This window comes from Rhinopithecus bieti, unplaced genomic scaffold (genome assembly GCF_001698545.2).
Source record: "Rhinopithecus bieti isolate Rb0 unplaced genomic scaffold, ASM169854v2 scaffold_11110, whole genome shotgun sequence".
NCBI classification, from domain to species: Eukaryota; Metazoa; Chordata; class Mammalia; order Primates; family Cercopithecidae; genus Rhinopithecus; species Rhinopithecus bieti.
In genome coordinates, this window is record NW_016806890.1 from 1132575 (window position 1) to 1147677 (window position 15103).

At 39.3% G+C, this 15103-nt stretch overlaps 1 protein-coding gene across 3 annotated transcripts; it reads left to right on the forward strand.

The window, feature by feature from the left end:
* On the forward strand, positions 1-15103 carry CUNH6orf62 (chromosome unknown C6orf62 homolog). Of its 3 annotated transcripts, none has more exons than XM_017878534.1 (5): positions 1-124; positions 3729-3905; positions 5771-5893; positions 11286-11420; positions 13928-15103. In XM_017878534.1, the coding sequence occupies exons 1-5, from the start codon at positions 83-85 to the stop codon at positions 14051-14053; spliced, it is 603 nt and encodes a 200-aa protein (XP_017734023.1). In that variant the 5' UTR covers positions 1-82; the 3' UTR covers positions 14054-15103. The 3 variants fall into 3 exon arrangements, with proteins under 3 accessions (XP_017734023.1, XP_017734022.1, XP_017734025.1); XM_017878533.1 differs by lacking the exon at positions 1-124 and adding an exon at positions 650-1470; XM_017878536.1 differs by lacking the exons at positions 1-124; positions 5771-5893 and adding an exon at positions 650-1470.

Sequence of the window (15103 nt, forward strand, 5' to 3'; positions counted from 1 at the left end):
TATTTTCTTTTTTCCCCACTGAACCTTCCCATTTACCCTCTCCCGCCTACTCCACCTGGGCGGGAATTGTTTCCACGATGAAATGAGTGAAAACCCGAGTGATCCTCTGTCTCCCGTGGTGCGAGTGAGTCGCTGCCGCTGAAGGCAAGGGGTGGGGGTGGGACCTGGGGGGGTGGAAGGCAGGTGGTCTCCGGGCACCGCCTGGGATTTGGGAGAAGAACCCGCCACCTTTGCCTCGGCAATGCTCACAAGAAGATAAATCGCACTCCCCACCATCTTGAACGGGGGCAAATCCACAGGGAAGTCTCCCTTGGGGAATGTAGGACTAATTGCAGGCTGGGGGTGTTGGGAACCCGGGCATTAATCAGGTATAACCACAGAGCCGGAATAATTAATACCGTATTATATACCCCTTTTCCTTTTGCCATCATGATTCTCCTTGGCAGCAGCGTTAGCAGCCGCCTGAGGGTGAAAATGTGGTTGATGGGGAAGTTGGTAATGACTCCGCTGTTTTTTCTCATGGCTCCTTTGGGCAACAGCTGCCCGCCCCCGGTATACACTGTAGTTGATTGCAGGGAAACCCTGTACCTCTCCCTTTCCTTCTCTACTGATTTTGCACTTTTCTCTACGCTCACCACCAAGTGTAATCAATAACAAGCACTGACAATACATAGCAATAGTGAAATCTGAAATAACTAAGAATTAGGTACTACAGCCATGGAGCTGGCTGGGTAAAATCTAATTGGATATTTCAGTTTCATTCACCTACCCTGTTTTTGGTGTTTGGTTTTGGTTTTGGTTTTGGTGAGTTTTCTTTTGTTTTTTTTTTTGTTTGTTTGTTTTTTTTTGGAAAGCAAGGATCACACTTCCCCCCCTCCCTGTTCCTTTTCTTAATCCCTTTTCTAAAAAGAGGGGGAAAATCCGGATGGATTTTAGGGATTGGTCTGGTGTCAGCTGTGTTTTATTGCACACCTAAATCCTGATTATAGGCTTTTCATTTCTCCGCAGTCTTTATTTTGGCAGTTAAGCCAAATGTGTTTTCCAGAAAGTTAGTTAGTTTCTCCTCTCTCTTTCCTTTCTTCCCTCCCTTTTTCCCGTCTGACCCCAAACGTTATTGTCCAAACATGACTGGACAGCAGCTTTTGTTTCTTGACCCTGTAATATGACAGTCTGCTAATATTGCCAGAAGGTGCAGTTTTTGGGTTACAGTCGTGATTTTCGCTATTAAATCATATTAGCAGGAAAAAAAATGACTTGTTTCTGTTGTACTTGAGTCTTAAGAAAAAGTGCCCATAGTTTAGTGACAATTTCCAAAGGCTTTAGTACCACCTGTATTTCAAAATGGGGGACCCAAACTCCCGGAAGAAACAAGCTCTGAACAGACTACGTGCTCAGCTTAGAAAGAAAAAAGAATCTCTAGCTGACCAGTTTGACTTCAAGATGTATATTGCGTTTGTATTCAAGGAGAAGGTAATTTAAAGTTCTTAATGGTGAATTAGCACAAGTGATTTTTGTAAGTGTGTATTGTTACTCTTAAATTATGAATATTAGGTTAAAGAGTGGTTGAAAAAAGTCTGCTTTGTATGCTCTGTTTTTCACCCTTAGGGGTGATTCTGAATTGAGCAGTTGCAGCATACAAAAAGATCCTTGAGCATTTCTTGGTTTGGAAATAAATTTGAGTCTGAAGCTTAATAGTAGTATACAATGAGTTGACATGGGGTGGGCAACATAAAAAATTTTATGTGGAGTTAACATAGGGAACTTTAGGACGGAATTTAAAGATTATCTGATGTAGAGTATAAATAAGATGCTTGAAATGTTAAATTGTAATTAGACTGTTCATATGCTAAAGTTAGTCTATTTCTTAAACTCAGTAATGTAGGTAATCTTTTCTCATACATTTAATGAAGTGGAGTGCACCTTAACTTTTAGGAGCAATTAAATACTGAAATGGTTAATTTGTGTTTAGAAGTGTGATTTTCTTTTTTACTTAGAGTTCATTTTGCCTCGTATAGAAGTACAGTTTTTAAAAATTCAAAATGACCTAGAGGAAGTTTCATTTTTAGGGGCGGTGGAGGTCTTAATCCGAATTAGTTCCACAGTTAAATAGCAAACAGTGAGTTGTGAGTAGTCAAGGATGGGATGATAAAAGCAGTATTTTTTGCAACTTAAAATGAACATTTTCTTAAATTATCAACAAGGCTTATTTCACCGGAGATGAGGTTATGAATATAAGGAAGTGCTACTTGAATTTTGGTGCTTAAATTACTAGCTAATTTCATATCAGAAATACAGTCTTAGTGTGGTATCTATTTAGTATCTGGAAGTTTCCCAGGTTTTCCCCTACTGTTTAACTCTTTTATTTACTTATTTTTGTTGCTGAGACAGGCCTCAGTGTGTTGCCCAGGCCAGTCTTGAACTCCTGGGCTAAAGTGATCCTCCTGTCGTGGTGTTCTAAAGTGCTGGGATTACAGGCAGGAGCTGCCATGCATAGCCCTAACTCTTAACTCCTAAAAGGTTATTTGTATTTAAGAACATTCTTAGCTGCTGAAGTATAGCATTGTGAAGTGATTTTAAAGTAATTTTTGAAGTGACGGTCCCAAGATTGGGTGGTATCAAGGACTTACATCTCCACTTTTGTTGACAAGGTGACTCAGAATTGATGAGATTGGATTTTAGTTGAAGATGATACAATGTATGCTCTTCCGAGAGCATATCTTGGAATGATTGGAGCATATCTTGGATCTTGATTAATCCAAGATAATAAGTGATGAGACCACATCTTTGTATTTAATCTATACATTACCCCAAATTGCACCGTCTAATTCTTTAACACCAATGATAATCTGGTTTTATTCTGTGAATGGACAGTGTCCATGCAGTTACCCTGAATAATTCATTTTATATACCTAATAGTATAGAATTTCAAAAAGTAGTTTTGTGATGCGAACTTGGTGTCGACTAGTATTAAAAAAGAACTTGGTGTGCTTTTTTTTAGTCTTTCAAATATTGATGGTTTTTGGCTGGGTGCAGTGGCTCACGCCTGTAATCCCAGCACTTTGGGAGGCTGAGGCAGGCGGATCACTTGAGGTCAGGAGTCCAAGGCCAGTTTGACCAACATGGTGAAACCCCGTCTCTACTGAAAATACAAAAATTAGTCAGATGTGGTGGCGCAGGCCTGTAATCCCAGCTACTCGGGAGGCTGAGGCAGGAGAGTCCCTCAACCCAGGAGGCAGAGGTTGCATTGAGCCAAGATCGTGCCACTGCACTCTAGCCTGGGCAACACAGCGAGGCTCCATCTCAAAAAAAAAAAAAAAAAAAAAAACCACCCATAAATATTGATGGTTTTGATTATGTAATGTTGAGAAAGTAATGGAGATTGGCCCATGTAAGGAATGAAACAATTCATTTGTCTGAATAGTGTTGTTTTAAAACTGGTGAGATTTTTAATTTTAAGAAGTAATGTCCAAAATAATGCTATGGACACCATTATGCTATAAAACTCAAGCATTAAACATTCAAATGATAGCTTGTACATGTATGGCTGGAGGGGGAGGGTAGGAGAAGAACAGAATGAATTACCTATCTGAACATGTGTTTTCAGTATATGACTTATTTCAGTCAGTTAAGAATTTTGTGGAGTTAATGTTACATGACATTTTAATATGAACTGAGTGTTAAAAGGCTGTGCTCCCTGTGGGTTAATACACCATTTTCTTTTCTTTTAGAAGAAAAAGTCAGCACTTTTTGAAGTGTCTGAGGTTATACCAGTCATGACAAATAATTATGAAGAAAATATCCTGAAAGGTGTGCGAGATTCCAGCTATTCCTTGGAAAGTTCCCTAGAGCTTTTACAGAAGGATGTGGTACAGCTCCATGCTCCTCGATATCAGTCTATGAGAAGGGTAAGTTCTGCCTTAAGTCTTGACTTGATAAAGTTTCTGTGGATTAACCTTGCATTTCCCACCCCCCCTTAAAGTGGGTAGTTATGATAGTGACCAGTCTCTAAGGGTAAATTTGTCTTTGTGCCATGTTGATAACTGGGATCGTGACTTTAAAGCACTGTGTTTATAGGATTAGAAAAATACATTTTTTACCCCAGACCATTCTTATGTGGATAAAGTATATAAAGGGATTTCTTTAATCTGTGTTAGGTGTTGATGATCGCGGACTTTTTTTTTTTTGGAGACAAAGTTTTGCTCTTTTGCCGAGGCTGGAGCGCAGTGGCGTGATCTTGGCTCATGGCAGCCTCTGCCCCCGCGTATTCAAATGATGCCTCTGCCTTAGCCTCCTCAGTGGCTGGGACTAGGGACTACAGTTGTGTGCCACCATGCTCGGCTAATTTTTTGTATTTTTAGTAGAGACGGGGTTTTGCCGTGTTGGCTAGGCTGGTCTGGAACTCCTGACCTCAAGTCATCCTCCTACCTTGACCTCCCAAAGTGCTGAGATTACAGCTGTGAGCCACTGCACCCAGCCAGTAGCCAACTATTTTTGATAATTTAAGTGTTATACATAAAGTTTTAAAATTTTTAAAGTAGGTTTGTTTTTTAAAATTTGATCTTGAGTAAAACATGGGAAACTTTGTTGTATTAGGCTCATAATCGTGTGTATTATTGTGGATACATGTCTTATATCTCCGTTTATTGTATTTCCTTTTTTGGGGGGAATATGAATATAAGGAAGTGCTTCCAGCTTTGTAAACTTCTGCAACATATTAAAAGTTAATCTGGGCATACCTGAACCAAGATATCCCCACAGTTACTTGGGGAGAATGCTGGAGATAACCAGGTACTGGTCTGGAAGAGATTTGTGGACCTTCAAAAATTAATATGCTGGCTATAGTAATGAAGCAGAAGTCAGGAATGGAGAAAAGTAGTTTCCTATCAACATAAAAAGAGCATTTCAACTATAATAGGATAGTGATTCATATTAGGAGTTCTAAGATATCTTTGTTAAATAGATTCTGATTTTTAAAGGTGGAAATAAAGTTTAAGGGTCTGACAATACAACAGATACCAGAGATTTTGTTGGAGTTTTGACTATGCACTGATAAATCTAGGTCTTGGTGTTAGGAGCATTGGACTGAGTGTATGTTACTCTCTGCAAGATAAAAAAATTAGGGCCGGGTGCAGTGACTTAACGCCTGTAATCCCAACACTTTGGGAGGCCGAGGTGGGTGGATCACCTGAGGTCAGGAGTTCGAGACCAGCCTGGCCGATGTGGTGAAACCCCGTCTCTACTGAAAAAATACAAAAAAACTAGCCGGGCGAGGTGGCGGGTGCCTGTAGTCCCGGCTACTCGGGAGGCTGAGGTAGGAGAATGGCGTAAACCTGGGAGATGGAGCTAGCAGTGAGCTGAGATCTGGCCACTGCACTCCAGCCTGGGCGACAGAGCGAGACTCCGTCTCAAAACAAAAAAATACAAAATATATTAGCTGGGCATGGTGGCACACACTTGTAATCGCAGCTATTTGGGAGGCTAAGTCACGAGAATCAGTTGAACCTGGTAGGCGGAAGTTGCAGTAAGCAGAGATTGCGCCATTGCACTCCAGCCTGGGCCACAGAGAGGGACTCTCTGCAAAAATAAAAAATTACATCATGAGCTATTCAGATTATAAACTATTATATTTACTTCCTAAGATATAAAATGATACATGGTAGGTCTTTTGTACTTACAAAATGTTTTTATAGGGAAACCCTATAATTTGTGACATTGCTTGATGTAGCTGTTTCTTCAAAAGTAAACTTTTTTTTCCCCCCTCATTTTATAGGATGTAATTGGCTGTACTCAGGAGATGGATTTCATTCTTTGGCCTCGGAATGATATTGAAAAAATTGTCTGTCTCCTGTTTTCTAGGTGGAAGGAATCTGATGAGCCTTTTAGGCCTGTTCAGGTATTTTGGTCTAAAATAAGTGTGATGAGTATTTCAGTATGTGAAAACTACTAGAATATAATAGGGTCTAACTTGATAAATTCTTTGGGAATATGGTTTCTGATAGTTTTATTTCACGAGTCCCCCCTATTTAGAGTATTGTGATGCAAGAGAAGAAAGCATTTGGATTATAGAATCTCTTGACATTGTGGTGGTCCCACCTGCCCAGTGTGGCTTTGAAATTATGGCTAGAGAAAATCTTTTGAAGTGGACATTTATTGATTTATAGAGGGGCCCACACATGAGCTTCTGAGATCTGTAACTCTTGTAGCCTTCACCACACATTCTTCTAAAACAGTATATTTAACTCTGCTGCTTCCCAAAGGAGTGTGATCTGAAATGGGTAAAGAAATCGTTTTCTAGAAGTTGATTTGTATATAAAATTATAGAGGAAAGAAGTAAATTTAGTAGTCATTCTTAACCTTAAAATCTTGCTGACTTTTGACTGTTTGTCATGGTATACTGGACATTGCTCAAGTGAATCCCCCTCTAGTGTTAAGGGCATTTACTCATCTTGAACCTAGTTTTATTTATAGTATATATGCATAGAAGATGGAGGTTCACTAAAGTGTTAGTTGTGCTTGGTTGTAGGTCAAGTGTAGCTAACTTTCCTTTTTTTATTATATGTGTTTACATATATGTTTCCTTTATAATTTATGGCATATATTGCCACAATTTTCTTAAGTATACTTTTATAAGCAGAAAAATGATGATATTAAGGACTCATTTTAAGTATACTAAATCAAATATTAGAAGGCTTTATTTTAAGCTAATTGTGAGGATTATTTGTAATTTAAAACTTTTGCTTCTGCTTATTACCCTGAAGTATCTTTGTGGTTCTTATGTTTTTCACAGACTGTATAAGTTGATATACTCTACCGCCCCCATGGTAATGTTGCTACACATAAGCTCTAATAATCATCATTTTTAATGTTTTAAGATTAATTCAGCTGAGTTCTAAAGATAATCCATTGGTTACATACATATGAAAGTACTGTGTACAGATTCTCCTGACTTCCAATGGTTCAACCTAAGATTTTTCAAGTTTACCATGATGTGAAAGCCATATGAATTCATTGTGCTCCTTGATTTATGATGGGACTACATCCAGGTAAACTCAATGTAAATTGGAATTGTTGTAAGTTAAAAAGTCACTTTTTGATTTAAAATACGTGTAACTTACACTGGGTTTATCAGGATGTAACATCACAAGTTGTGGAGCATCTGTATTTCTGTCATTTAATGGATGATATCTGACTGACAAGAATACTGGAGAAAATGAATATAAAATGCATGAAAACAGGAATAGAAAAGGCGTATTTAAAGTTCTCAGAACAGGGCTGATAACTCTATCTACTCTCTGGAGATGGTGTTAAGATTTGGTTTTTTAGTTAAGGATTTTCCATTGGAAAAATGTAGCAGTATGTTTTCAAATTTCTGATACCCCGCCTTTCCCACTGGGACCTTATTTGAAATAGTTAACTTTAGTCTTGGGTCAAATACTCTTTGAAGTCATGGCTGATGTTTATTGAGAGTTGACTGTACTAGGCTTCTGCTTTTTTTTTTTTTTTTTTCTTTGTCTCTTGAGATGGAGTCCCACTCTGTTGTCAGATTGGAGTGCAGTAGCGTGATCTTGGCTCACTGCAACTTCTGCCTCCTTGCAACCTCTGCCTCCTGGGTTCAAGTGATTCTTCTGCCTCAACCTCCCTGGGTCTACAGGGACACGCCACCACACGCAGCTAATTTTTGTATATTTAGGAGAGACGGGTGTTCACCATGTTGGTCAGGATGGTCTGGATCTCTTGACCTCGTGATTCGCCCGCCTCGGCCTCCCAAAATGCTGGGATTACAGGTGTGAGCCACCTTTTTCCTTTTTGCCTGTCCTTTTTTTGAGACAGGGTTTTGCTCTGTTGCCCAAGCTGGAGTGTGGTGGCGTGATCTTGGCTCACTGCAACTTCTGCCTCCCAGGTTTGAGCCATTCTTGTGCCTCAGCCTCCTGAGTAGCTGGGATTACAGGCGCGCAGCTAATTTTTGTATTTTTTTTTTTTTTTGTAGAGGCGGGGTTTTGCCATGTTGGCCAGGCTGGTCTCGTACTCTTGACCGCAAGTGATCTGCCTGGCTTGGCCTCCAAAAGTGGTAGGATTACAGGCATGAGCCACCACACCCGGCCTTAGACTTTCTCTTACTTAATCTCAGTCCTTAAAATAACTGGGTGGTAGATAGGAGGAAACTGAGACAGAAATTAGGTAAATAAGGCCCAAGGCAGTTAAATAGGATAAAAGCCCGGACTGACTGTGCTTTTAACTCACTACACTGTACTGTGAAAAGTTACCTCTATTAATTATAGAATCTTAAAATTCTGGACTGAATGTAAGAAGTATGATGTAGGTAATAACTTTAGAATTCAACTGCAGTAAGTAGGTTAATATTGTAAGAACTAATTTGCTTTTCTGAAGTAATTTGAAATGTATGAATATCCTGTATGAGGGGCCTTAAATATAACTCACTTAGTTCTTTCTCAAAGAAAATGAGAAAAGGAATGGTAAATTTTAACTCACAGGCCTCATTTTTTTTTTTTTTTTTAACTCTTAAAGCGCTTTACTTATTTTTTAAATTTAATTAATTTTTTGTAGAGATGGGGTCTCGCTTTGTTGCCCACACTGGTCTTGGACTTCTGGGTTCAAGTGATCCTCTTGCCTCAGCCTCCCAAAGTGCTGAGATTACAGATGTGAGTCACCGTGCCTGGCCTTTTGAAGCACTTTAAAATCTGAAAATTTGGGCAGTGAGGATATAATCGGAACCAGAATAAGGATTGTTTTTAAATAGTGAGTTCTTCAGTGTACTATGAAGTGCCAGGAGGTACTACTGAAATATATCTCTTCTTTTCATTATTAATGCTACTACCAAGGTTAGCTCCTCCCCCGACTGTTAGAATATTTCCTTACTTCTGTGGGAATTACTTCTTTCATGTTGCTTATGAGAAGTTGTGTGTGTGTGTTTGTGTGTGAGTGTGTGTACACCATTTCTTTTCACATAAGTGGATATTCAATATGATAGAATTGAAATGCTATAGAACCATAAGGAAGGTCTTTTTCAGTCTCACTCAAACCTCTTTTCAGTGTGATTACTGTTCCTGCACCCACCTTGTTTACTTCCCATATTGCAGCTTTGTTACTTGAATAGTATTTCGGTTTTTAACACATTTGTTTTTGTGTTGGTTCTGTTTCCTGGCATGGCTTTTTTGTTTTGTTTTGAGATGGTGAGAATGTGGTCTCACTCTGTCATCCAGGCTGGAGTGCAGTGGCACAGTCATGGCTCACTGCAGCCTTGACCTCCCAGGCCCAAATGATCCTTCCACCTCAACCTCATGAGTAGCTGGGACCACAGGTGTGCACCACCATGCCCAGCTAATTATTTTTGTAGATAGGACCTCACTGTGTTGCCCAGACTGGTCTCAAACTCCTGGCCTCTAGTGATCCTCCCGCTTTGGCCTCCAAAAGTGCTGGGATTATAGGTTTGAGCCACCATGCCCAGTCAGCATTTATCAGATTACTTACCATTGCTACTTTGTCCTGGGGAAATTCTCTTAATCTTTAAAGGTGCAATCCAAAATCATGTTCCCGTGTTACTTACTGTTATTTATTTTTTTCTCCCATGGCAGTTTGATGATAACCAAATTTGGGCCAGGTGCGGTGTCTCAACGCCTGTAATCCCAACACTTTGGGAGGCTGAGTGGTGCGGATCACCTGAGGTCAGGAGTTTTAGACCATCCTGACCAACATGAAGAAGTCCTGTCTCTACTAAAAATACAAAAGTAGCTGGGCGTGGTGTGGTGCATGCCTGTATCCCAGCTACTCGGGAGGCTGAGGCAGGAGAATCGCTTGAACCCAGGAGGCGGAGGTTGCAGTGAGCCAAGATCACGCCATTGCACTCCAGCCTGGGCAACAAGAGCGAAACTCCGTCTCATAAAAAAAGGGGTGGGAAAAATTGGAGTTTTACAAATAATCACATCTTATTCTGGGAAAGGATTTGAAACAAGTTGGGTTTTATATTTGGATGTACTTGTCCTCTTCAGCAGTGTAATAAGCCCGTTAAGGCTGAAGTAACCTTATTCCTATTTTTTAGTAGCTAATAGCATGCTTTTGATATGGTTATGATCATATTAATAATTTAGTATTTGAATTGTATAGAAGTACAGTTTGGTATGTTACATGTAGTGTATTGTGATGCTATATCATAGTTTATGTTATGGTTTATAAGAAAAGCTCCTAGGTATAAAATCCTGCATAGCAGGAACTTGGTTTTTCAATGTTATTATTTCCTACTGTTTTAGACGTAACAGGGCAATAAAATATGTTTGAACTAAATGGACTAATAACAATTATTTGTACAACTCAGTATTATCTAAATATCATATTGTTAAGTCTAGGTTTCTTGAATTCTTCATCAAGCCTGGTCATGTCTTAGCATTTGGCGTCTCCCCATGCCCAACAGATATTTTGTGGGAGGATGGAGTTGATCTTCCTCATGTTAAAAGATTGAAGGGCGTGTTCTGACTTAATTGATAACAGTCTTTCATAACTTCACAGATTTTTGAAAACAACCCAAGGCTAGCTGTGGGAAAAATTCACATAAAAACATAGCCTATCTGTGAGGAGCAGAACTATATTTCAGTTGTGGGCTTTACATTTCATTTAATCCTCTTAACTGTCCTGTGAAATGGGTTACGGCTTTATTTTATAGATGAGGAAGCTGAAGTTTAGGTAAGTTAAGGAATCTGTGTAAGGTCACGTAACTAGTGAGTTGTGCAGCTAGGGTTAGAATAAACATTTTTATTTTTTTCTTAGAAACAGCAATTAACAATGTGCCTCTTAATCAAAAGAGAAGAGATGTCCTTGAGGCTTAAAGTACTATGGTGGGAGTCTTGGACTGAGTAGGTTTGAAAATACAATTTTATGATCATGGAGTACTAGGATTTAGTCATTTTGATGCAGAGAATTTCCTGATCAGCTGTCGCCGTGGAGTGTACTGTCCAATAGAATTCTCTACAATTAAGGAAATGTTCTGTATCTTAAGAGATTGTTCTTAATGGTGGCCAGTAGTCATGTGACCATCGAGCATTTGAAATGTGGCTAGTGTTACTAAAGAATGGAATTGTAAATATCTTTTAATCTAAATTTTTGCCTGTGATCCTAGCTGTGGGTTTGCCATAATTTGTTTTTTAAAGAGGAAAAAATAACATTTGACTGTTGGCTGCTTTATTGGACAGCACAGCTATATGCATATAGATGCAGATGTTTCAGGTAGTATAACTTGTTTGAAGTTAAATACAAATGTTGTATTTTGTATTTAGGCCAAATTTGAGTTTCATCACGGTGACTATGAAAAACAGTTTCTGCATGTACTGAGCCGCAAGGACAAGACTGGAATCGTTGTCAACAATCCTAACCAGTCAGTGTTTCTCTTCATTGACAGACAGCACTTGCAGGTAAGCGGATTTTTTGAAAACCACTTACAGCCTCATTCAAAAAGCTTATTGGTTAGTAAATGTTTTTTATACAAGTTACTTGTTTTGTCTCCCAAACACTGCATTATTTTTGAAGTTACTTAAAAAAAACAAAAAATAGGCTGGGCATGGTGGCTCACGCCTGTAATCCCAGCACTTTGGAAAGCCGAGGCGGGCATATTGCTTGAGCTCAGGAATTCCAGACCAGCCTGGGGAACATGACGAAACTTCATCTCTACAGAAAATATAAAAACTAGCCAGGCATGGTGGCGTGTGCCTGTAGTCCCAGCTGCTGGGGAGGCTGAAGGGGGAGGATTGCTTGAGCTTGGGAGGCTACAGTGAGATCTTGCCACTACACTCCAGCTTGAGTGACAGAACGAGACCCTGTCTCAAAAAAAATGAATTTTTAAAACAGTATTTCCTAGACCTCACCGTAGAACAATGGTTCCCAAATTTTGCCACACATTACAGCCATCTGGCAAGCTTTTTTTTTTTTTTTTTTTAAACAAAAGGGCAAAAACCCACCTCCTTCGAAGCTTTTAAAAGTCAGGATTCTAGTGAACAGTAGTGGGAACCGTTGCCCTAAAGCATTTCTACTAGATGTGTGGGCAAGGGATAAACATCACTTGAGAACTTGTTAAAAATATAGACTCTCAGACTCTACGAATCAGAATCCGCACTTTAAACAGAACCCTCAGGTGATTTGAAACACATTGTGTTTCCAGAAGTACTGACCTGGGCCCTCTTTTTTGTTTGTTTATTTTGAGAGGGAGTCTGTCGCCCAGGCTGGAGTGCAGTGGTGCGATCTCAGTTCACTGCAAGCTCCACCTCCCGGGTTCACACCATTCTCCTGCCTCAGCCTCCCGAGTAACTGGGACTACGGGCGCACGCCACCACGCCTGGCTAATTTTTATTTTTTGTATTTTTAGTAGAGACGGGGTTTTACCGTGTTAGCCAGGATGGTCTCGTTCTCCTGAACTTGTGATCTGCCTGCCTTGGCCTCCCAAAGTGCTGGGATTACAGGCTTGAGCCACCATGCCCAACCGACTTTTTAAATCTAAAAGGATGAGTGACATTTATTTAAAAGATCCACATTTATTTCAAATAAGCACTTCCATTTGGGCACAGTGTCTCTTGTAATCCTAGCATTTTGGGAGGCCGATGGGGGAGGATTGCTTGAGTCCAAGAGTTCAAGACCAGCCTGGGCAACAGAGTGAGACCTCATCTCTACAAAAAATCAAAGAAATTAGCCAGACATTGTGGTATGCTCCTGTGGTCCTAGCTACTCTGGAGGCTGAGGCGGGGAGAATCACTTGAGCCCAGGATTTTAAGAGTTGCAGTGAGCCATGATGGCGCCAATATACTCCTGCCTGAGTAACACAGTGAGACCCCATCTCAAAAAAAAAAAAACAAAAAAACACTGCCAACAACAAATAACCACTTCCCTTTTAAGCAGCAATCAAAGTATTGCAATTTAGTTTTTAGATGAAGCCACTTGCTGGCTGTGTGATCTTGGACAGGTTGTAACTGTTGGGAGAGCATTTTGCTTCTGTGAAATTGAACAAATGATAATCCTAAGGTTGTTAAATTTAACCTAAGGTTGTTACATTTAAAATTAATACAAGTAAAGTATATGCACATATGTATAGGTTCATTTACATTTGTAGACTACTTCAGACATCTTCAAAGTCAGTCTTTATTTTGCCTTTTAGAGGTGCTAGTGAACAAAAGATGAACTTTGTAGTTAAGTTGGATGTTCAAATGGTAACTACTACTTAAAAATAAGGGTTTTGATTTAACTGGTAATAGTTTGGCTTTCTTCTAGTCCCTTACCCCAGGATATGCTTAAATCTTTCTTTTATTTTTTGAGACAGGGTCTCACTCTGTCACCAGGCTGGAGTACACTGGCATGACCATGGCTCACCATACCCTTGACCTCCTGGGTACAGGTGATCCACCTCAGCTTCCCGAGTGGCTGGACTACAGGCATGTGCCATCACATCCAGCTAATTTTTGTATTTTTTGTAGAGATGGGTTTTCCTCATGTTGCCCAGAATGGTCTTGAACTCCTGGGCTCAAGCAATCCTCCTGACTCAGCCTCCCAAAGTGCTGGGATTACAGGTCTGAGCCACCACACCTAGCCTTAAATTTTTACCTATTCCTTCATTCTCTCACTAGCTTCTGTTCTTACCACATCTGCTTTGTCTTCCTCTATATAAAAATGACTTCAAACTCATGAAATGCTTTTAGATTTAATTTCTTCTAGCAAGTAGTCTCTGGTTTACTTCCCCAACTTTTTATCTTTTAATTCTGCATAAATTTTTCCTGCATCTTATATGGCAAGATTTTGTCCATCTAGAATATGGATAGGGACTGTAATTTGTCCCTTACTCTGTATGTTAAGACACTTAATTGTGGGAAGTTGACTTCATGTGACAGTTACGCTAAAGTCTTATTTTTAAAAAGTATTAAAATGTTTCCCCTTCCAGACTCCAAAAAACAAAGCTACAATCTTCAAGTTATGCAGCATCTGCCTCTACCTGCCACAGGAACAGCTCACCCACTGGGCAGTTGGCACCATAGAGGATCACCTCCGTCCTTATATGCCAGAGTAGAGTACTGACCAGCAAAATGGAGAAGATCAGAGAATGCAGCAGCAATGTTTTTTCTTGTTTTCTTACCACTTTATTCTTTCAGAGTTTAAAGAAAATGGACTCATGCACAGAACACTATGCATTTTGAAACTCGTTCATCCTGGATTTTTTTAAATCATTTTTATCTCAGAACTTAAAAAAAAATTAGATGTCGTGCACAGACTGTGTGAAAGAAGATGCTTTGCATATTTGCTGCACTGCATCAGTATCTTACTAAAAATGTGAAATGAAAGGACTATTGTACACTGAAATGCTTAAATGTATCTGAAAGCACAAGGTGATACTCATTTTTATGGTCTTCCCATTTGTGCTGGTATTTGCCTCTCTTACATCTGTCATCAGTATTTAGAGGGTGAGAAGTGAATGTAACAGGTATAAATAACATTTTTAAAAACAATAGCTTTGCTATAATCACAGTTGTTCCAGAGCACTGTCAGATTCATTCTAATGACCAGAACTGGTTGTTTAAAAAAGAAAATACAACCATGGGAAAGAAATCTTAAATGAAAAATGCATCTCATTGTAGGCATTCTTGCCTCATATTTTACTGGGCCATGTTTGTTTCCTGGTACTCATGTATTTTTTTTTTTCCAGATCTCTTTCCCCAAGTTGCTATTGTAGGAGTATTCTGCGTGTGGATGCAGTTATACTCATTAAAGCAGATCTGGAGTCTGAAGTAGCTATAAAGCAGCTATAAAACTGAGAAATACATTCATAGCTGCAGAAACCATGATAGGTAGAGGACTTTGTTTTGTTTTGTTTTTTGGTTTTACAGAGAAGAGATTTTTATTACAAAGAAAAAAATTCCAGTGAATTGTGCAGAAATGCTGGTTTCTACACCATCCTAAAGAAAACTAAAGGGTATTTTGGAGTAGAAAAGGTTATAAAGTTGGAATCTTAAATTGTAAAATTAACCATTGAGTGTCAAAGTTCTAAAAGCAGAACTCATTTTGTGCAATGAACATAAGGAAAGACTACTGTATAGGTGTTTTTTTTTTTTTTTTTTTTTTT